The sequence below is a fragment of the Malaclemys terrapin genome, chromosome 10 (assembly GCF_027887155.1).
Source record: "Malaclemys terrapin pileata isolate rMalTer1 chromosome 10, rMalTer1.hap1, whole genome shotgun sequence".
NCBI lineage: Eukaryota > Metazoa > Chordata > Testudines > Emydidae > Malaclemys > Malaclemys terrapin.
In genome coordinates, this window is record NC_071514.1 from 35184588 (window position 1) to 35207281 (window position 22694).

General features: G+C 43.7%; 1 protein-coding gene across 1 annotated transcript; it reads left to right on the forward strand.

Moving 5' to 3' along the window:
* The first annotated feature begins 2447 nt into the window (after positions 1-2447).
* CRABP1 (cellular retinoic acid binding protein 1) lies at positions 2448-17929 on the forward strand. Its single transcript, XM_054042474.1, has 4 exons — positions 2448-2617; positions 3289-3467; positions 6453-6566; positions 17593-17929. The coding sequence occupies exons 1-4, from the start codon at positions 2548-2550 to the stop codon at positions 17641-17643; spliced, it is 414 nt and encodes a 137-aa protein (XP_053898449.1). The 5' UTR covers positions 2448-2547; the 3' UTR covers positions 17644-17929.
* Positions 17930-22694: the final 4765 nt, after the last annotated feature.

Genomic DNA, 22694 nt, shown 5'->3' on the forward strand with positions numbered 1-22694 from the left:
GCTTTTAAATACTCCAAATAACCAAATTATTGTTTTGAATTTTCCAGAATCAACCAAACAAGTGAAGAGTGGCTGAGTGTATGCCATGAAACGGGCTCAGCCAAGTTGTTTGCATAGTTAAATTGCATCAGGCACAGTTGTGGGTCAAACTCAAGAGTCCTTTCTGCATGATTAGAATGTATTCTTATGGGAAGGAGGTCTGTAAATAACAGCATCCAGTCAAATCTTGCTCATTTTACTTATGAGACAAGGTAGGTGAGGTAATATCCTTTATTGGCCAACTTCTGTTGGTGAAAGAGACACACTTTAGTATCAGAGGGGTAGCCGTGTTAGTCTGAATCTGTAAAAAGCAACAGAGGGTCCTGTGGCACCTTTGAGACTAACAGAAGTACTGGGAGCATAAGCTTTCGTGGGTCAGAACCTCACTTCTTCAGATGCAAGTAATGGAAATCTCCAGAGGCAGGTATATATCAGTGTGGAGATAACGAGGTTAGTTCAATCAGGGAGGGTGAGGTGCTCTGCTAGCAGTTGAGGTGTGAACACCAAGGGAGGAGAAACTGTTTCTGTAGTTGGATAGCCATTCACAGTCTTTGTTTAATCCTGATCTGATGGTGTCAAATTTGCAGATGAACTGAAGCTCAGCAGTTTCTCTTTGGAGTCTGGTCCTGAAGTTTTTTTGCTGTAAGATGGCTACCTTAATAAAACCCACACAATAGCAGATGTTAAGGTAGCCATCTTACAGCAAAAAAACTTCAGGACCAGACTCCAAAGAGAAACTGCTGAGCTTCAGTTCATCTGCAAATTTGACACCATCAGATCAGGATTAAACAAAGACTGTGAATGGCTATCCAACTACAGAAACAGTTTCTCCTCCCTTGGTGTTCACACCTCAACTGCTAGCAGAGCACCTCACCCTCCCTGATTGAACTAACCTCGTTATCTCCACACTGATATATACCTGCTTCTGGAGATTTCCATTACTTGCATCTGAAGAAGTGAGGTTCTGACCCACGAAAGCTTATGCTCCCAGTACTTCTGTTAGTCTCAAAGGTGCCACAGGACCCTCTGTTGCTTTTTAGAGACACACTTTGGAGCTCATACAGCACTCTTCTTCAGGTGTGGGCTCTGTGTAAGCTCCAAAGCGTGTCTCTTTCACCAACAGAAGTTGGGCCAATAGAAGATATTACCTCACCCACCTTTTCTCTCTAATTTCCGGGGAACAACACAGTTACAACAACAGTGCAACATTTTACTCATGTAAGTAGTCCCATTACACTTATAAGGTGAGCAGGCTTGGGCCTGGTATGAGAAAGAGAAATCTTCTTTTGCTCTTCTGATACCTAGGAAACGGAGGGATTAAAAGCAGCAGCAATGGGGAAGGAAGCATGAAAGACCTCAGACAATAGTTATCTCCTGAATACTGTATAGATACACTTTACCAAACTCACCTCTCTTGCAAATACATGGGAAATAGCCTGTTGTGATGCTTTTTCAAAATTTGTGACTCTTCAATGAGCGCTGCAGTTTCTGATGCGGCAGGAATAATTTCCAGTTCTTCAGATCCTGCCCTCCCATTTCCAAAACTGCAGGAAGCCATATGGGAAGGAGAGATATTATGGCAGTGAGTAGTGGATTAATTTCTGTTACTATCCTAGGCTAACTCAGTGGGTTAGGTGAGTAAGAGTGATTTGATACTTGATTGTATGTAGTCTCATGGATGGGATGGGGGTTTATTTAGACCCGAGGGAATCATGGATTTTTTCAGTTTAAGGACGAACTGAAAAATCTGGAAAAAGAAATTGTTGGTTTGTTTTGAACTGAAACTGAATTTCTTTAGTTCTCACTGAAACAAACAACAATAACAACAACAACAAAAAACCGGGGGAAATTGGTTTGTGTTTGGTGTTTTGGGTTGTTTCTCAGGTGTGTCTCACCCTTTCCTTGTCTGTTTGTAATTAGCTACATTTCTGAGTCAAGGCCCATTTCCGTGTCTAGGTTTTCTGGACCAGAAATATTTGGCTAGGTTCATCCCATTACACCAGGCATGTGTTTGGCCCATATGCCTGCAAGATTGCGGGATGATAAAGGGACCTTTCCCCCTTTAGGAGGCTGAGGAGCTGTCACTGGAGGAAATAATGTATCATTCTGGCTATACCCTGCCTGCCTCCTTGGACAATGCCCCAGCTAAAGTCCATCCTGGGCACTGTTCCTCTGCGGATCCCCCTTTGCCTCTTGCTCCTTTCAATAGCTGGTGAATCTCTAGCCGGCTCCCAGCTGCAGGGCGAGTGACAGTTGGGGTCTCCCTTTGGGGAGCCCCAGGAGGTGGCTAGCTGGCTGAAGGCAGGGCGGGATGATGGATGGACGGGGGAGTGGATGGATGGATGCTGCCGAGTCCCAAGGGGGGCGAGGTGGAAGCGGGGGGTGGGAGTGACTCATTCACACAGCCGGCGCTTCAGCTCGCCGCGCTCACAAGGTGCCGGAGCTGAGAGCAGCCAGAGCCCGGGTCGATCCCTCCTGCCCCGCCGCGCACGCCCCGCCGCCTCCGACATGCCCAACTTCGCCGGCACCTGGAAAATGAAGAGCAGCGAGAACTTTGACGAGCTCCTGAAAGCGCTGGGTAAGGGGCGGGCGGGGCGCGTGTCTGCCCCGCGCCGGGCAGCCGGGACACTGGCTGGGCTGAGCCGGCGGGACGCAGCCCGCTGCCCCGGAGAATTTGCAGTGAAGTCAGTCAATCTGCAGCCGCGTGGCTCCGGCCCGGCTGCGCTGGCGGTGCGGGGCCAGGTGTCTGCTGCCGTCTCACCGCAGCCGCGGGGCCGGGGGCTGCGGAGACTTCGCCACACGGAGGGGCCGTGAGAGATGCTAGCCTGGGCAGAGACGTGCCAGCAGGTGGATACTAGCCCGCCTGGCACACGCAGAGCCGTTCACACTAGCCTATTGCCACCATGGTCCGTGCAAACCTGTCCGTAGTCTGAGTGATTAACGCACCTGCACGGCTCTGGCAAACGCCAAGCCATCACTGCTAACCCTACTGATAAACGCCGTCCTATCACTAAACCCCAGTAGCCAGGGCAGACCTATTCATCCCAATGATTAATGGCACATTCATAATTAATAGTGCCACCGTTTAACTAAAGATCCCGCTACTAAATGCAATCCTCTTAATAACAGCTGTATTGCGGTGCGTGCCCTCTGGTTAATAGTGCACATGCTGTACAGCAGGGAGGTTACCGGTCCTGGAGGCGGATGGTTGGGTTAATGCTCTGCTTCCTGGTCTCCCCCTTTGCCCAGGTGTCAATGCGATGCTCAGGAAAGTGGCAGTGGCAGCCGCCTCCAAACCGCACGTGGAGATCCGCCAGGATGGGGACCAGTTCTACATCAAAACGTCTACCACCGTCCGCACCACTGAGATCAATTTCAAAGTAGGGGAGAGCTTCGAAGAGGAGACTGTGGATGGCAGAAAATGCAGGGTAAGGGCGAGGGAGAAGTGTAAGAGAGAGTGAGAGTGAGTGTGTGTGTGTGTGTGTGTGTGCGCGCAGCCTTGGCTGATGGTGTTTTCCCAACAGAAACCCCACCCTGGTAAAAGTGGTAATGGGGATTGAGTAAGAGTCTGAATAGAACACACCAGACCAAAGGTGGACACAGCTTCCCCTGTGTCCTAGGAAAAGCCCTTTGCTCTCCCAGAGTGGATTTCTCTAAGATCTCTGTAATTTTTATATGCGGCAGATAGATAAATTTCCACTGGCTCAAGACAATGGCATTGCCGACTTACTCCTTTACTCGGTCTTCTCTGCCTCATCCATCCCTAATCTGATGAAGTGGCCTCAGTCTGGCATTGTTCCTCAGGGAGGGCAGTTTAAAATGAAAAGCAGCAAAAAGTATCAGGACCTGAAATAAGAGCTCAAGATGACTTTACACAATTCTTCTCCCTATCCCTTACATGCAGAAATTTTTCTGATTGCTTTTCCTTCTCTCTATTTTAATATGTCCCTATTGGTGAAAGACATTCCTTGATTTACTGTAACACAGACTGTGGATAAGCAACTAAGATCTCTGCCTTGAGTGCTGAGCAGAAATTAGTGGCACAAACTTGCTCATAACTTTTATCCTAAAACAAAACAGCCTAGTCTCAAATAAGAATTGCAGGATATTTTTAGCTTTGGCCTGAAATTCTTTTATCATAGTTCAAATGTATATCTTAATTTTTTGCTTAGATATTAATTGCTTGTATCTTTGATCTAATATTGCATTGTGATTTTTAATTTTATGAGTGTAAACTTCAATGGCTGTCCATCCTCATTACACCACTTTCTTTGTTCAGTGTTATCTTTGAGATGTCTCATCTGTTTGTTTTGGTTTGGTTTTTTACACTTTGATGAGAAACTCTGGGCCTCATGTTTCCATTGCTCTGTACCTTGTATAGTCATTTACACTTGTGCAAAGTGGGTGTATAATACTACATTCTGATTTAGTTGCATCTTACATCCACTTTACACTGATATGAATACACAAGGCATAATGAAATAGAGAATTGGGACCTCTGTGGTGGGAGGAGGGGGTTGTATGAAAAAAAGTTCACACAGGACCAGGTTCTGATGCCCTTTACTCGCACTGAGTAGCATCTTGTTCCCTAAGTAGTTCCACTGATGTCAATGACACTACTCATCAATGCAAGTGCTACTCAGTGTGAGTAGTGTCAATGATATCAATGGAACTACTTTCAAAGTAAGAAGCAACTCAGTGCGACTAAAAGATATCAGAATCTAGCCCCAAACAAAGAGTAATATTTTAAAAAGGCAAAATAGTAGCAAAATATTTCTGATCATCCCAGGACCAACTTCTGAGTTCATTTGCATTGATGTAAATCCAGAGTAACTTCATCAAGTTTAGTACAATTACTATGGATTTAAACTGGTGTAACTGGGAGCCTGATCCTGGGAGATCTTGAGCACCCGCAAACTCCCATTGAATCTCTAGGATGAACAAAGTATACAGATTAAACAGCTAATTCAAGAAATATCTCACTGGTTTTGTTAATTTCTTTCTCTTGGTGAAAGTAAAATTGAATTTGATCATCCAGAACACATCTGACTCCATTTTAAGTTTTATTGCTACATATAGAAAAACAATAATTATTGCTTTGAAAGTGGGCAATTTTTTAAAAATAAGTTTTGTGATGCAGTAAATTTTTTCCATGTGTGAAATTACATGAATGAATTATATTGCTGAGCTCAATATAAAATTGAGCTGTGGCTATGATACAGAAATTGACAGAAAAATAACATCATGATATAGCTTGCAATACCTGACAAAATAGCTGAATGTTTATAGATTCTGAAACACTTTACAAGAAAAGAGGGTCTTATTCTGCAGTCTGACCTGATCTATTGTTCACACAAACAAATAAGGATCCAGGATAGTTGGAATGAAAAGCATAACATGTATAACTCTGCCATATTGGTTTTAAAAGGCTATAATTTTGAAAGAATCATTGTTTTTTATATAAAGGAAATGGCAATTTTTTATATAAAAGAAAAGTTTTTCCTTTGGAAAGTCAGGGAAGTGTTGACTTTAAATTTTTTTTTATCATCACAGACTAATGAATGTCTCCCATGTGCTAGTTGTAAAGCAATTACTTGTACATTCATTACGGGGCATCCTTCTGCACAGCTGTTCCACTGCATTGTGGAATAATAATTCAACACTAGGAGGAAAAGCAATGGAGAGCCTGTACTTGCCTGCTTGTTAAAACAGTATGAAATGCCATGATTTCTCACCTCAAAATAGCTTTATAGTAATAATTCCAAGTGCTCTGAAAAAATGTCCTAGTGTATTTTAGTCTTCACACCCTCCCCCATATTAATTTTTTAAAAAACCCAAAATATCCAAATTCTAGTGCTACTACTTTAATTTAGTTGCTTTGTACCTTGCTTGTTAGAACCATATGTTAACCTTACAAGTAACCTAGAACAGTGCCATATAGAATAAAGATTATAAGTGGCAAATATTGCATTATTCATTATTCCAAAACATTACATTTGATTCTAGCTGCTTTTATGCCAGGAGGTGGTAAATAACATGTCAGCTCATGCCAGATCTTTACAAAGATGCTAAGTTATTACATGTTAATTAATAAAGCTTCTCAGTTCTCATCATTAAGATTTTTATGAGAATTAAAGGACTTAATTTGGATGCACGGAAATAAACACAGCGTTACATTGAGACGTCAAATTTGCAATTATTCTTGTTAATTATATGTGTGTATCTCCAAAACAGCCATCCCCAACCTTCTTTATTTTACCACTTTCTGTTGATATGCCTTTCTCCCTTGCTATTATCTACCATGTGTTGCTCTTTTACTGCAGCAATTATTCTCTGTAGTGTTCATTGTTGTCTCTCTGCCTCATGCTGCCAGGGAATATAATTAATGTTACTAATGGTTTTCTTGCCTGCAGAGTTTAGCCACTTGGGAGAATGAAAACAAGATCTATTGCAAACAAACTCTTATTGAGGGAGAGGGCCCTAAAACATATTGGACTCGGGAATTAGCTAACGATGAGCTGATTTTGGTAAGAACCTTTCACCTTTCCAGTGCATACATTGTACTAATAGGTTTTGTTGCTATGTAATCGGACTGTTACTTTTTTCCATTCATTATTGTGAAACACGCTGTATATATTAAATGCATTTGAAAGGCCAGGATGCTCCTAACATCTCTTCAGTGCAATTCACAGACAATGGCTTTTTAAAATCGTTGTTCTCAAAAAAATTACCAAAATATATTATATTCTTTTGTTTTAGCTGCCTCTAAACACTTAGTGGTAAAATAACTATAATGAGCCAACTCCAGTTCTATAAATGCAGAGTAACTCCAGTGATTTCAGTTGTAATTGCAGATTTTATCAGTGTAAGTCAGAGCAGAGAATTTGACCTAATTTCTGGAGAACTGCCTGCTTTGATTTATCTGGAAAAATATCCTTTTCCTCGTCCTTTTTTTGGTACATGTGTAATAAGTTGCTTCTTATCACATGATGTGTGACAAAGGAATGCCTGGCATACTGTTAGCACTATATAACCTCCCTCCGATAAGTAGGAACATGTCACCCCATCCTCTTATCACCTCTGACTCCCTGCTCATCTCTGAACTCCATTCAGAATTGCCCTCTGTTTTCAAGATTCCTGGACTTGCTCTTCCTTATGTCTGAAATCATATTCACCTATGTCCAGCTCCGATCAATCTGCTTCTTCAGTCCTTGCGTTCCCTCTGTCACTCCTATATAACACTCCACACTCGGGCAGGAGTAGTTCTGCCTCATGTATCTGGAACTGGATCCCTCCACCTGAGCCAGTGAGGATACATCTACTCAGGATACATCAAAGACCTGTGGCACAGCCGCAGCCGGATTGGGTCAGCTGACTTGGGTTTACAGGGCTCAGATTGTGGGGCTAAAAATTGCTGTGTAGATGTTCAAGCTCAGGCTGGAGCCTGAGCCCTGGGACCCTCCACCCTCGCAGTAGGGGTGTAGATGTACCCTCAGTCACATTCAGTCTATTTATTTCTTCTACAGTTGTCATCTTGGTACTGATATCTCTTCTCTGAATCTCACCTCAGTGCCCAGCCCTGCTACAACTGCAGCTGTGATCTGTAACTGGCTAGAGACATGGTCACTTTAACATGATTACAAGTATCACAATTCAATTTGTGCCCACACAATAGCCTTTCCCCACAACAGCAGTTTGCACATCCAAAGTCACTGCATTGCCTGTTTGTATCAGTATATTCTGGGTAAATCTAGCAAGCTATCCCAAGGATGGTCCAGTGGTTAGAGCAATAGTCTCTGCTGTGGGAGATCCAAGGTAGTTCTTGCTCTGCCACAGACATCCTGTGCAGTCACGGGCAAATCACTTGGCCTCTCTATGCCTCAGTTCCCTATCTGTAAAATGGTGCTAATAGCAGTGCCTTATCTCACAGGAGTATTGTAAGGATATGTACATTAAAGATTGTAAGGTACTCAGATACTACAATGATGGGGACCATATAAGTATCTTAGATAGACAGACAGAATAGTACCTCAGCCAGGGAATAGAGTTTCTGGAGGACATGCTGTCTGGGATGGAGGCAGTCAACTGACTTATAGCACACACAACAATGAGGAGGGGATTTTTAGTCCAGACCACTGGGGCATACCTCTGCTCTTATGAAAGATACCAATACAATCTAACCTTCACGTAATCCAGACAGGAGCTCTGTTTTTTAAGGTCTCATCGGAAAGGGCGGGGGGGGGGGGGGGGACCTAGATCTGATCCTGTGTAGACAAGAAGCTTTTAGAATGTTAATGTTGTTATTTCAGACAGTAAGGAACAGTGTTTCTAGGAATGGGGTGGATGTTATTAGTGAAATCGCACTGGTTTCTATAAATATGAACACCCAGATCCTTGGTTATTTCTATTTATTCAACCTTAGTAAGCCTTCATGTTACCCAGATACTTAGGAAGCAGGGAGCTCTACCCTCTGTTACATATCTTTTTTTTACTGATACAAACAGAATTTATTTTCAAGTGTCATTTTTCCATCTCTCTAACAAAGCATTTTTGGATTTTGTCATCTAAGCAACCTGCTCATGAGGCGTCTGCAAAACCAAGGCCAACTCTTACAGTACAAGCAGGAGATCCGATTGTAATGCTGTCACCTCTTGCAGCCACGAAACAAACTGACCCAACTGGGAAAGGAGAGTGAGGTTAAGAAACACAATATGGACTCATAGAATATAAGGCTAGAAGGAACCATTGTACTCAGCTAGTCTAACCTCCTCTATCACCGGAGGCCATAGGACTTCCCAGAATTAATTCCTATTTAAACTAGAGCAGTGGTTTTCAACCTTTTTTCATTTTTGGACCCCTAAAAAATTTCAAATGGAGGTATGGACCTCTCTGGAAATCTTGGGATCTGCAGACCACAGGTTGAAAATCACTGAACTAGGGCATGTTTTTTTAGAAAGATATCCAATCTTAATTTTAAAAGGCTTTCTCTTTTGAAGGTTTTTGCTTGAACCATAATGACTGGGAGTTGAAATTCACCCTGGTGCAATTTTCTGCAAGCATTGGTTTAAAGCTTAATGTTTCCCAACTCTAACCTCCTTCTCAGGCCTCCCTCCTCTTCAAGAAACACCTCCTTCTCCTGTAATCCTTCCCATAGCTCCCCAGTCAGCCTACCCCAGCTCCCTTCTAGCAGAGCTCAGGAGATGAGGTGGAGGGAGCCCCATTCCTGTGCACTTTGGGGGTCTCTGCAACTGGGACAGCTGCCTTGCATGGAGCAGAACCTGTGCTGGTAGTGTATGAGCCGTGCAGGGCTGGTACCTGATCCTTCGAAAAGAGACAGTATTGAGTTATTTCAAGTATAGCATCATACATTTCACTACCAAGGTGAATTTTTTTTTGCATCTGTGTTTGTCTTCCCCCAAAATCATCTTTGCTCTTTGTTCATCTTATCTTGGGAAAATTTGGGAAAGGTGTTTTTGGTACGTCAAGAATAAATCTTGTTCATCTAAGGCCAGATGGTCTATGGAGGCAGGATCAGATGCCTCTTTTAAAAAAGACACGTTAACACTTTTTAAAAGAGTTTTAAAGATGCTTTCTCCACTATTATTTATAGTAATCCCATTGGAAGTATGGCAATGGCGCCTTCATATTTAATAGTATTATTATTCTCCATCACAGATTTGTTAGTATAGGGTTTCTCAGAAATGTTAGGTTGTGCTTGTTTGGTTTGGGGTTTTTTTGAGTATTGAAAACTTGGATTTTCAAATATTTTTGAATAAAAATGGATATAAAGGATTACATGGGATGTCCAAACAAAAAGGGAGGTGAGGAGGGAACTTGTGAAAGTTAAGATTTCTTACCTTGAGAGTATCCTTAACTATCCTTAACTTTTAAATTCGAATGCAGATACTGGGCCAGATTCTGATCTTATTTACACAAGAACATCATTCGCTAGAGTTACTCTGGATTTATACTAGTGTAATCAGGACCAGAGTCTGACACAGCATATGTATTTCATGTACAGGTCTAAAAATAAAGATGTATGTTTGAGGTCATTTTAAAATAAGGTCTTTTTTCCTTACTCACTAATTGTGATTCTATTGTTTTTTTGCTGTTATTGCACTCTTCTGTGACATTAATGAGCTGTCCATCACTCATGCAAATTAGGAGGGACAAAGGGTCTGCTCTTACCCAGAATTAAAGGTTGCTGCCTTCAAATATTAGCTGTTCAAATTAGAATAATTTATATTCTATCTTTTCTGTGTTGCTTCTTTCATGACTGCTCAGGCCCTTATAATTTTTAGTATGTTCTGTATCTCAAATGCTATATAGTAGATGATTTATGAAGCATGGCTTTAAAAAACAGCTTCAAACCAAATTTTGCACAGTTCACATGTCACACAGGGGTTCTCAGAATCAATTATAGCAAGGGTCAAAGATCAGAAGTTTGAGGGGTCTGAAGCTTGGTTTCCAGTCCCCTTCCTCTCCCTGGAAAAATCATGCCATAGTTGATTAAAACTGGTGAACTGTGGAGCATAGATGAATGATTGAACATTTTTTAAATGATATTTCTGGATTCTGAAATTAAACATTGGCAGGTAAGATGGCCCAACACAGATTGGAGAGATATTGCACAGCTGAGTGCCAAAGTGTGTCTGTGGGGGTTTAAGCCTTGGAATTAAACCACTTAAAGGTTTAATGCTTCCTATATTTTAAAAAAGTATGATCTTAAGTAATCAAGTGGAGGGTCTGCTCCCCAGTGCTTAATTTTTGAGCCTCAGCACCTCGAGGCTTGGCAGTTCATAGCTCCGGCAACTCTGGGCTTGCTGCATTGGTTATGAAAGTAAAAAAGATTGCTTGAGCCCCATCACCTCTTGAAATACAAATTAAACATTGCTGCTCCCACTGACGTCAATGCAGGTTTTGCCATTGGCCTCAACAAAAGCAAGATCAAGCCCAGAATCCAATGTCCATATATGTTTAAGTACTGGAGATACCTTAAGCATTATTTGAATATGCATCCTGTTGTAATACCATCTGTAATACAGCTGACTGACTGATATGGGTATTTAGTAATACAAGTTAGGAGATAGAGTTGTCCATTGGATAGACCGTTGGACTGTAAGTCAGGAGATCTGGCTTCTATTCTTGCCTTTGTCACTTCCTGTGTGACATTGGACAAGTTGCACAAGCCAACAATTTTCAAACTTGGGTATTCTAAACTTAGGCATCCAAATAAGTGGCCTGATTTTGAGGGGTACTGAGCATTGACTTTGATAGGCACTATAAATGATAAATAATAAAGAGGACAGGTCACTGATACAGAGCAATCTGGCTCACTTGATAAGCTAGTCACAAGCAAACAATATACCTTTTCATACAGGTGAGTGTAAATGCATATATCTAGGAACAAAGAATGTAGGCCATACTTACAAGGCGGGGGACTCTGTCTTGGGAAGCAGTGACTCTGAAAAATATTTGGAGATCATGGTGGATAATCAGCTGAACTTGAGCTCGCAGTGTGATGCTCGGGTCAAAAGGGCTAATGTGATCCTTGGATGCATAAACAGGGGAATCTTGAGTAGGAGTAGAGAAGTTATTTTATCTTTGTATTTGGCACTGGTGTAACCACTGCTGGAATACTGTGTCCAGTTCTGGTGTCCACAGTTCAAAAATGATGTTGATAAATTGGAGAGGGTTCAGAGAAGAGCCATGAGAATGATCAAAGGATTAGAAACTGACATTAGTGACCCAGTGATAGACTCCAGGAGCTCAATCTATTTATCTTAACAAAGAGAAGATTAAGGGGTGATGTGATCAGTCTGTAAATACGTTCTTGGGGAAAACTATTTGTCTGCTAGAGGGAAGAGACCATTATCAAAGGTATAACAAGATCCAGTGGTTGGAAGTTGAAGCTAGACAAATTCAGACTGTAAATAAGGTATATATTTTTAACTGTGGGGGTAATTAACCATTAGAACAATCTACTAATGGCTGGGGTGGAACCTTCATCACTGGCAATTTTTAAATCAAAATTGAATGTTTTATAAAAGATATGCTCTAGTTCAAACAGGAATTGTGCTGGGGAAGTTCTACAGCCCATTTTATGCAGGTGGTCAGACTAAATGAGCACAATGGTCCCTTCTGGCCTTGGAATCTATGAAAAAGCTGTGGCAGTCTCTCTATTAAAGTACTGGGGACCTAGCTAATGTCCACTAGGGTGACCAGACGTCCCGATAAAATCGGGACCGTCCCGATTTTTAGCTCTCTTTCCCACGTCCCGACCGATTTTTGGTCGGGACGCAATTTGTCCCGATATTTTGCTCCCCCGGCAGCACTTCGCTTTTTTTTTTTTGCTCGGCCGGCAGCACTCGGCCTTTTGTTTTTTTTTTTGCCAGCCCCAATGTCTCGATATTTTCTTCATCTCATCTGGTCACCCTAATGTCCACTGTTGTCAACGGGAGCCTGTTCATTGACTGATCAGGTCCTGGGTGAAATTGCAGAGTGCAAATTGATGGATTATCCCATTCTGCAAGGAATTAGGGCCTGCAGTAGAGCTAGGCTCCAAGCAGCCTCATCACTAGAGCTGGCCAGCAGAAGGCTGCCTGATTGGCCATGCCATCTAGGGGCCAGCAGTCCTGCTCGTAAGCCAGAAGCAGCTCATTGGCTGCTAAGTGCTTGTGCCCACCACTGTGCCTACTCCTGTGTTACCTTTCCTGCTGCTCCTGGGTGCTTGCACTCAGCCTTGCTTCTGTCTCACCCCTGCCTTGAATTCCTAACTCCCTCGGCTCTGGTATCTAGCTCCTGACCTCCAGCTTGACCCTTGGCTCCAGCTTCCAAGTACTGACTGCAGCTCTGACCCTAGTCCTTGGTTCCTGATGCCTGCTCTGACCATTAGGCACTGACCACTAGACTAGACTGCCTTTGCCCTGGCTGCCTGACATAGGCTGTGTTTGCATTGAATTTTCTGTCCCTTTCAGGTACAGGCTGTGACAAGGCAGGTGTAGGATCAGGGCCGGCTCCAGGCACCAGCGAAGGAAGCACGTGCCTGGGGCGGCACATGCTAAGGGGCGGCATTCCGTCCATTCTTGGGGTGGCAGAGTCTGGGCGCCTTTTTTTTTTTTTTTTGCTTTGGCTTTTTGTTTTTTTGGGTTTTTTTTTTGCTTGGAGCAACAAAAAGGTAGAGCTGGCCCTGTGTAGGATGCTATATTGTAATTTCAGAAATAATAAACTTAAGACACTATAATAATTTACACTTAGATACAGCACATACCCCAGCACTTTACAAACCTTAAGCCTCACTGCACCCTTGTAAGGTGAGTTTTATCCCTATTGTACAGATGGGGAAAATGAGACAGAAAAAGACTCGTGACTGTCTGAAGGTTATACAGTGAGCCAGTGGCAGAATATATTAATATAAACAAAGTCTTGAATTCCACCCATTATGCTGTTATGTCTAGATGGGGCTGATTCTTGGCTTCCTATGTTTCACATGATAGCTCTCCTTTAAATTTGTACTTAGTAGACAGAAGCAAGAGACTGGTTAAAAGGCAATTATTTGGGTTTGGATCCAGATTAAGTTTAGATGAAGGTTTAGGTTTGAGGCTAATGAGAAAGGATGGAAATATCAAAAGCATCAAAGGGAATTGTGTGCCCAGTTCCTGTTGATTTACAATGGATGTTAGGTGCCTTTTGAAAATCCCCCCCTTTGTCATTAGTGTTGGTTTCAGATTTGACAGTGCTGGACTCTTCCAAGATGCTTTTTGAAGATTTCAGTCCCAGACACGCTGTACTGTCTATCTTGATTTCTACCCTCTTGCATAATGATATTCTTATGAGATCTGCTATTCTGATGAGATTTCTTCCACATCTCTTCCAATCTAGAACCCAAACCTTAGGGGCAGATTCAGATGGAGGGACTCTCCTGTCTCCTCAAACCACTCCCCCTCCCTAAATCCAGTGAATTTCAGGGCAGGGGGTTGTTAGATTAGAATCCCTCCATCTGAATCTGTGCCTAAATTTGGGCCTCTCTCTATCTAGCCATTTCAGTTAGAAAGTGAAGGATTCCGCAGTGGTTGAAGGGTTTATTTCCCTCTGTTTCTCATTATAGGGCGCATTTGATAAATTAAACTCCATGCAAGCTGGTTGTTTATATTTTTAGTGTGTAACTTTTTAAAGCAGACCTTTAAAAATGGGCTGAATTAAAGAGCAATGTTCCCATGATTTTTGTTGTTGTTGTTGTTCAGTGGCTGCAGCTCAGCAAGGCTGATTGATGGTCTTCGGAAATTACAAGGATTTTACATTGCTGAGCAAATTCGCCAAGATTTCCAAGGACTAATTGCTGGCATTTCATTTTGCGCATGTACAGCACAGCAGTGAGGCTAATGCTCCAAGGATCCTGCTAGCTGCTAAGTGAAATGCTGGCACATACAGTTTATATAACATGTTTTATTGTCTTATACATTATAAGGTTTATTCCGGTCTGTGCCTGAACATGCTGTTTGGTTTTAGTTCAGATAATATACTGGAATCATAGAGACTGAGTCCTGCCTTTCCTGAACAACGGAATTGCCCATTGAAGTTGATGTGTGTTCTACTCATGAAGTGGCTGCAGGACTGGACCTATACTGTGCAGAAGTCTAGTCAGAGCTCTTCTGAGTCTCCATTAAAATGTATTTTCCTCTGTCTAGGAACTGAGCTCACGGTCCAGCAGTGTGCAGAACTCAATGGGCATTACATGTAGGGAAGGGCTTCAACATCTGTTTTTTTGGTAGTTTAGAATTGAATGGTAAATTGATTTATGGCTTGATTGTGCCATTCTTATGAAGGGGAACACTTATATGATCATTCCTGTTGATTTTAATGGGACATCTCACAAGACTAGATGCTCACCAATGTATGAGGTGCACAACTGTGTCCTTAACATGTATCTGTGAAGCAAAGTCATGTGTAACTTCAAAGAAAAGGAGTGCAGCAAGTATGAGTATGTCCCTCCAATTCATAACTTTCTCTGCTCAACAATATGGTTTAATGCCATTTCACTAATAATGCTACTATGCTAAACTTTTAGGCTTTTCAAAATTTTCCAACATGGGTGCCTAAAGTTAACAACTTAAATCCACATTTAGGCGCCTAAATAAGTAGCTCTACTTTCAAAGGGGCTGGAAATCAGACCACTTATTAGGTGTCCAACTGTGGATTCAGGTGGCTAACTTTAGGCACCCAAGTTTTAAAAATTTACCTATAAAATATAAAACATCAGAGCTAAAAAATGCACCACACTCCTATAGCATCCGAGAAACCACATAATCTAGTCTGGCTCTTCAGGAAAGGAACAATGTCTAGCTCTGTTTGAAGTGTCATGTCAATGGCACTCAATAGGTGACTATTAGCAAAGAGTCTTCTAAATCCCGTGGAAACTTTGCATGTGTAGCTAGGGAAGAAGTGTAGAGGACTTTTGCCCCCTAACTCTTGCAGAGAATGTGTGCCCAGAGTCAGTTTTATTTTGTTTTATTTCTATTAATATTATTTGTATTATAGTAGCACCTAAAGGCCCAACCCCCATTGTGTTGAGCACTGTACAAACATAATAAAAAGGAAATCCAGCCTCAAAACTCTTATAAACAAAATAAAATTGTTTAAAACCATCACAGCAATAAAACCCCTCAGGGGCACCATTCCTACACTCCTTTCTCTGGCATAGCTCCTGCTGAAGTTACCTGGCATGTGTGCATATTTTTGCAAATTTTATCAGAAAACCATCTTAAGATGGGGTAAATCTGGTGGGGTATTAGTGTGCGACGCTGGATTATATGGCTGAGGGGAACTGGCTGAATCCTTTAACTGTTCATTTCCAGCCATTTTGATGTTCAGATTTTTTAAAAAGGTATAAAGGTTTATACAATAAGCTCTTTATACACATAAAAATAACATTTTTCACTCCCCACCAGCCCTCTGCCCCCCCTCCCAAAACCTATTAAATGTTTTTTCTTCTCATCGAGGCCAACAGAATAAAAAAACGTGCGGTTTTTAGGCCACAATGTTTTGAAGAGATGGTGGGCCAAAAAAAGCATTGGAATTTTTTTTTTTAAAGTAAACCACAGCTAAATCTTCATAACCCTGGATCTGAGCCCAATTAGCTGGCTTCAGTGGACCTATGTCAGTTTACACCAGCTGAGGATCCTACCCCATAACTTGCTAAATGCAGGCCTGAAAAACCACCAGTTTAGAGTACTGAATGTACAACATGGCTAAGTGAATATTGCATTTGAACTCTTTCTTGTCAGTATTTTCTGACTCTTCTCTGCTTGATTCCTTCACCAGTAATATTTTATTTAATCTTTAGCTTTTGCAATTAGTTAGTCAGTCTGATCAGTCTCTGCAGTGCAGGTATCTACAAACACACTGGTGTTTACACAGGTTCCCCGGCTGGCCCCCACAATAACTATCCTGCCCCCAATGTCCTGATTAATCAATATTGTGAAATCACTCCAGTAGAATTACCATTTAAGTGCACTACAGTACTACTGGTGACTTAAAACACAACAGACATCTGGGGGCCTATCTATAACTCCATTCAAACACCAGAAATACGGCTCTTGGTACCCGGTGCTTCCATGAACTGGTCAACTACTGAGGCTGGGGTTGGGGAATTGGATGTCTTAGGGGATTGCTAATGGGATATAGAGTCCCTGATCTCTAGATCAGTGACTCTCAGTTATGATCAAAAGTTGATGCCATCTGATGGCTTTTTGGTGATGGGAAATGAGTTTGCCTCAGACAGATTCCAAGTGGATAAGTGCCCATGTCAGAAATCATCAGCAGAATTGGCAAGTTTATTGGTAGATTCAGCAGAAGGGCCGAGGATCGAATGGGTAATGCAAGGAGACTCAGCTACCCTCTCACTCCCAAAGGAGAAAGATCCAGGTCAGGGTCAGGACTCCCGGTCAGAGCAGCGTGGGGATACTCACACTGATGCGGTCTACACTATAGCTGGAAAAAGAGGATTTCAGTCTGTAGGTCTGTCATGTCAACATCTTGCAGCAGCATCATACATTGACAGGTTTTATATATATATAGTATATATGGACCAGATCCTCAGCTGGTGAAAATCAGCATTGCTCCATTGACCTCACTGGAGCTACACTGATTTACACCAGCTGAGGAACTGGGCAGCTGAGCAGTCAGTCTTGTACATGCAGTCAATCTGATCTGAATCCCACCCATAGCACCCTTAATTCAGACAAAGCCATTCAAAGATTGTGACTGTTTTCAAATATAAAAGTCTAGTACATTCCAACTTCTCTTGCCATTCACAAATGCAAGCTAAGAAACTGTAGAAAAATTATGAGGTTCCGGGTTATTTCTCTCTCTGACAAACTTCATTGTGTCTGGGAAAGAGACCCACCTCCAGTACATTAACCTTTGCTTCGGCAAAGCTGCAATTTAATGTGTGCTATACCACTAGCTAGTATGGTAAAATTAATATACTCCTAAAAATTGTATGTCATTTTTGCCTATTACCTCTCTGCTGATTGATTTCTGTTTCTTTTCAAGACTTTTGGTGCCGATGATGTTGTGTGCACAAGAATTTATGTAAGAGAATGAAGAACACCAATTGACTTGTCACCTGGGATGGAGTAGAGGATGAAGAGGCAGCCGTTGTGAGAAAATCCTGCATAATGAATATCTATGTGTACTGTTACTAATGCAGCGTTGTATGTGACCAAGTGTGTCATAACAGAATCCATATCTATTGTTAAGTGTATTTTGCTTTTGTTTTGCATAACAAACACTGTTCCTTTTGATTCTTATGCCATCGCTTTTCTGTCTACTTTGTATTTTGTAGTTAAAAATTTGTATTGGTTATTAAATTTATTGGGCATAACTCACAGCTGTTTTGTTAGGTGTTTTGGATTGAAAGCCCAACAAAACATTCTAGGGCTAGTATGGGCCAACTGGGCACAGCCCCATGTTGGGGGCAGTGCAGCGTCCCACTGAGCCTGGGAAGCACTGGAGACTCTCTGCATGCCTTCCAGAGCTCTCCAATGTGTAAGGGGAGTGCACAGCTACTACCCCTTTTTAAGGGATGCAGCATGCTCCTGCAGAGAGCCATGGCTCTGCTTCCACTCTACCTCTTCACACCCCCTTTAGGGCACCACGGGGGAACAATCTCTGTGCTGCTTTGAGTGGAGGGACTGCCATTCTGTTGCAAGCCATGCAAGGTGGGGAAAGCTCCTCCCACTACATGTCCACAATATAGCTAGGCGGGAACTACCATTTTAATACTGGCATCAGCCCACTTTCCCCAGTGGTGACAGCTATTAGCCCAGAAGTGGGCAAACTACGGCCTGCGGGCCACATCCGGCCCGCAGGACCCTCCAGCCTGGCCCCTGAGCTCCTGGCCCAGGAGGCTAGCCCCTGGCCCCTCCCCTGCTGTTCCCCCTCCCCCACAGCCTCAGGTTACTGCACAACCAGTGCAATGCTCTGGGTGGTGGGCTGCGAGCTCCTGGAGCAGCACAGCTGCAGAGCCTGGCCTGAGCCGGTGCTCTGTGCTGCGTGGTGGCGACGGCGTGGCTGGCTCCAGCCGGGCGGCGCAGCTGTAGCACCACCAGCCACCGGTGCTCCAGGCAGCACGGTAAAGGGGGCAGGGAGCAGGGGGGGTTAGATAGAGGGCAGGGGAGTTTGGGGTGGTGATCAGGGGTGGGGGTGTGGATAGGGGTCGGAGCGGTCAGAAGGCGGGTAATGGGGGTTGAATGGGGACAGGGATCCTGGGGGGCAATCAGGAAGGAGGGAGGGTTGGATGGGGCAGCGGGGGGCAGCCAGGGGCAGGGGTCCCGGGGGGCAATCAGGAAAGAGAGGAGGGGTTAGGTGGGACAGCAGGGGGGAAGTCAGGGGTGGGGGTTTCGGGGACAGGAAGCGGGGGTGTGTGGATGGGGTGGGGGTTCTGGGGGGGTTGTCAGGGGGTGAGAAGCAGGGTGGGGGCGGATAGGGGGTGGGAGCTGGGCCACGCCTGGCTGTTTGAGGAGGCACAGCCTCCTCTAACTGGCCCTCCATACAATTTCCGAAATCCAGTGCAGCCCTCAGGCCAAAAAGTTTGCTCGCCCCTCCATTAGCCACTCACAATAAAACCCCAAGCTTGATTTAAAGGCAAACAATGTTTTTGTAATTTCTCACAGTGATTGCTATCACACCAGGACATCTTGGATCTCTCCAGAGAGCAGTCAGACCATAACACACCTTGCCTACTATCCTTTGTCATTAAAGGGTAGAGCAGAGGAAAGCTACGGAGACCCCCTACTGAACTTTTCCTTTTGTGGTTCACTTATAACACTGAGAATTTCTTATGGACCCATGGCGTCTCTCAGCACCCCCTTCCCGCTCACTACTTGTGCCTCAATATTTCAACCTGTGAAGAGCCAGAAAGGGCTTGGTGGACCATAGCTTGAGAACCACAGAAAGTATCTCCATGCCTACTGAGTGGAGCTCAGACACCAGCACTGTTACTGGTTAGATCCAAGCTTGAAGTATCTTCAGGGCACTAAGATGCAAATGAGTCAGGCACCCCATTTTTCTTCACAATCTCCCCCTCCCCGTCAACCTCCCCCCAGTGTTACCACAGCAAATGTTGCTCTTTCCCTTTAAAACATACATAATGAAGTGTCCAGAAAAATGAGAATAGAAAAACTGGCTATTTCTGTCCCAGGGAGTTCTTGAGCACAAACTGCCAACACTGTTAATTAGTGTGGTGGTTTTCTGATGGGGATAAGAAAATTAGTAGCTTTTAGAAATCCATCTGTGGGTAAACCCTGCTACAACCAATACCCACAAAAATGTACAGAGCTACATATCGCTGCAAATCTTGCATGCATTGTGTGGCTTTCAGAGCATCTCACAATGTGCCAGGTTAAAAATATCTGTCTATCTGTACAGAATCTCCCATGTCCTCAATGTTCCTCTGGTATCTGAATGAGGACTCCCTGGGTACTCTATGTCTGTGAAGATCCTCCTTCACGTTCACTAATAATCTGAACTGCAGCGTGAGTAACTTGCTTCCTGCAACATGGAGAGAATGCATCTTACAGTTAGATGGAACAAACATTTGCCCTCAATGTGACAACGATCAAAACATGTGGCTTTTTTGACAATAATACACACCACTTAAAGACAGGAAGTGAAGAACAGCACATCCATTTACTTGCAGAGAAAATGTAGGTGGGCTGAATGTAATTTCCCTACACTGGAATTTGATATCACAGTCAACATCCTTATTTTGCCATACATACATACATACATACATATGCCATTGGGTTTTTAATAAGCATAAGTAGCCAGGAACCTGGTTTTAAAGAATGGTCCAGCAGCATAGTACCCTATAACAGTGTGCTTGGGCATGGTTCAACGCTAAACCAGAGGCGAGAGTCCCATCTTCCCATTGCTAACATCATATCATGCAGCACCTGATTTTCCTGCAAGGCTCCTTTTCCAAGTTCTGACCTGGCTTGAATTACTGTGGACGCAGGCATATAACAAGCTTAATAATAACAAGTAAGAACAATCCAACAGCATGGGGCTGTTACAAACTGAAGAGAAAATTTGCTTAGTGAGGAAAAATTGCTGAGGGGAAGAAATATTTTTTAAGAATTGCATTAGTCCACTACAATGTCCCTTCCAACAGTAATCCATGGGAGAAAGAATAAGTCTTGTCTTTAAGGCTCTGGGGTAGGATTCAGGAGAGCTCAGTTCAATTCCTAGTTCTGCCATAGATGTGCTGTGAGAACTTTTGGGCAAGTCACTCATGACCTGATTTTTTCGGACATATTGTGCACCCTGTCTCCAGCTGAAGGCACTAGGAGGTGCAAGAGGTTGGCACATCTGAAACTCAAGCCATTAGTTTCTCAGTGCCTTAGATATGTAAAATGGGAAATATATTGCCCAATTTACCAGGGTGTGGTGATGGGGCAAAACTGATAGCGAGGTCCATAAAGATAAGAGAGAAGATTTACACAGGCAGACCATCAGCATCTGAAACATTCGGACCTAATCTGCACCAGAAAAGGTTTGCCTGTATAGCTATACCAGCGAACCCTCCTAGTGTACACGTAGCTTATACCTGAAAAAGGGAACTTGTGCCGATTTAGCTTATACTAGTTCCATGAATGTAATAAACAATACTGGCAAAAGCACTTTTTTGTGTTATAACTGTGGCCTGGTCTACACTAGGCGTTTATGTCGAAGTTAGCGCCGTTACATCGAATTAACCCTGCACCCGTCCACACCGCAAAGGTATTTAGTTCGACATAGAGGTCTCTTTAATTCGACTTCTGTACTCCTCCCCGACGAGGGGAGTAGCGCTAAATTCGACATGGCCATGTCGAATTACGCTAGGTGTGGATGGAAATCGACGCTAATAGCTCCGGGAGCTATCCCACAGTGCACCACTCTGTTGACGCTCTGGACAGCAGTACGAGCTCGGATGCTCTGAACTGCCACACAGGAAAAGCCCCGGGAAAATTTGAATTTGAATTCCTTTTCCTGTCTGGCCAGTTTGAATCTCATTTCCTGTCTGGACATCGTGGCGAGCTCAGCAGCACTGGCAACGATGCAGAGCTCTCCAGCAGTGATGGCCGTGCAATCTCAGAATAGAAAGAGGGCCCCAGCATGGACTGATCGGGAAGTCTTGGATCTCATCGCTGTGTGGGGCGATGAGTCCGTGCTTTCCGAGCTGCGATCCAAAAGACGGAATGCAAAGATCTACGAGAAGATCTCTAAAGACATGGCAGAGAGAGGATACAGCCGGGATGTAACGCAGTGCCGCGTGAAAATCAAGGAGCTGAGACAAGGCTACCAGAAGACCAAAGAGGCAAACGGACGCTCCGGATCCCATCCCCAGACATCCCGTTTCTACGAGGCACTGCATTCCATCCTCGGTGCGGCCGCCACCACTACCCCACCAGTGACCGTGGACTCTGAGGATGGGATAGTGTCCACGGCTGGATCCTCGGACATGTTAGCGGACGGGGAAGATGAGGAAGGAGATGAGGAGGACGAGGCAGTCGACAGCGCTCACAACGCTGATTTCCCCGACAGCCAGGATCTCTTCATCACCCTTACAGAGATCCCCTACCAACCCTCCCCAGCCGTTACCCCGGACACAGAATCTGGGGAAGGATCAGCCAGTAAGTGTTGTAAAAATCTAAACATTTATTTGTAACAGAACAGGAATATTAACAATTTAAAAAATGGGTTTCTCATGATTAGTTTGATTAGCTTAACGGTTCAGTCATGGGCAGTGCAACTATTGAAAAAACATCTAGCAATGTCCGGTTTTGCATGATTGTCCTGCCCAAGCCGCTCTACTGGTTAGTCACTGCTACAGCAGCTACAGTAAAATGCGGTCTATATGTCCGGGGATGGAGCAGAAATCCTCCTGTGACATCTCGAGGAAGCTCTCCTGGAGGTAATTGGAAATCCGCTGCATTAGGTTCTTGGGGAGAGCGGCCTTATTGGGTCCTCCGTAGTAGGACACGTTGCCACGCCACGAGACTATCAAGTACTCTGGAATCATTGCTCTGCACAGCATGGCGGCATACGGCCCTGGTCTTTGCAGGCTTTCCCGGAGCATTCTCTCTTTCTCGCTGTCAGAGATCCTCATGAGG

Excerpts from the sequence above, each read along its gene's own strand:
- CRABP1 (XM_054042474.1), top strand. The coding sequence starts at position 2,548 with ATGCCCAACTTCGCCGGCACCTGGAAAATGAAGAGCAGCGAGAACTTT. Across the intron at positions 2,618-3,288 it reads CGAGCTCCTGAAAGCGCTGG|GTGTCAATGCGATGCTCAGG; the intron begins GTAAGGGGCGGG and ends CCCTTTGCCCAG. Across the intron at positions 6,567-17,592 it reads CTAACGATGAGCTGATTTTG|ACTTTTGGTGCCGATGATGT; the intron begins GTAAGAACCTTT and ends TTTCTTTTCAAG.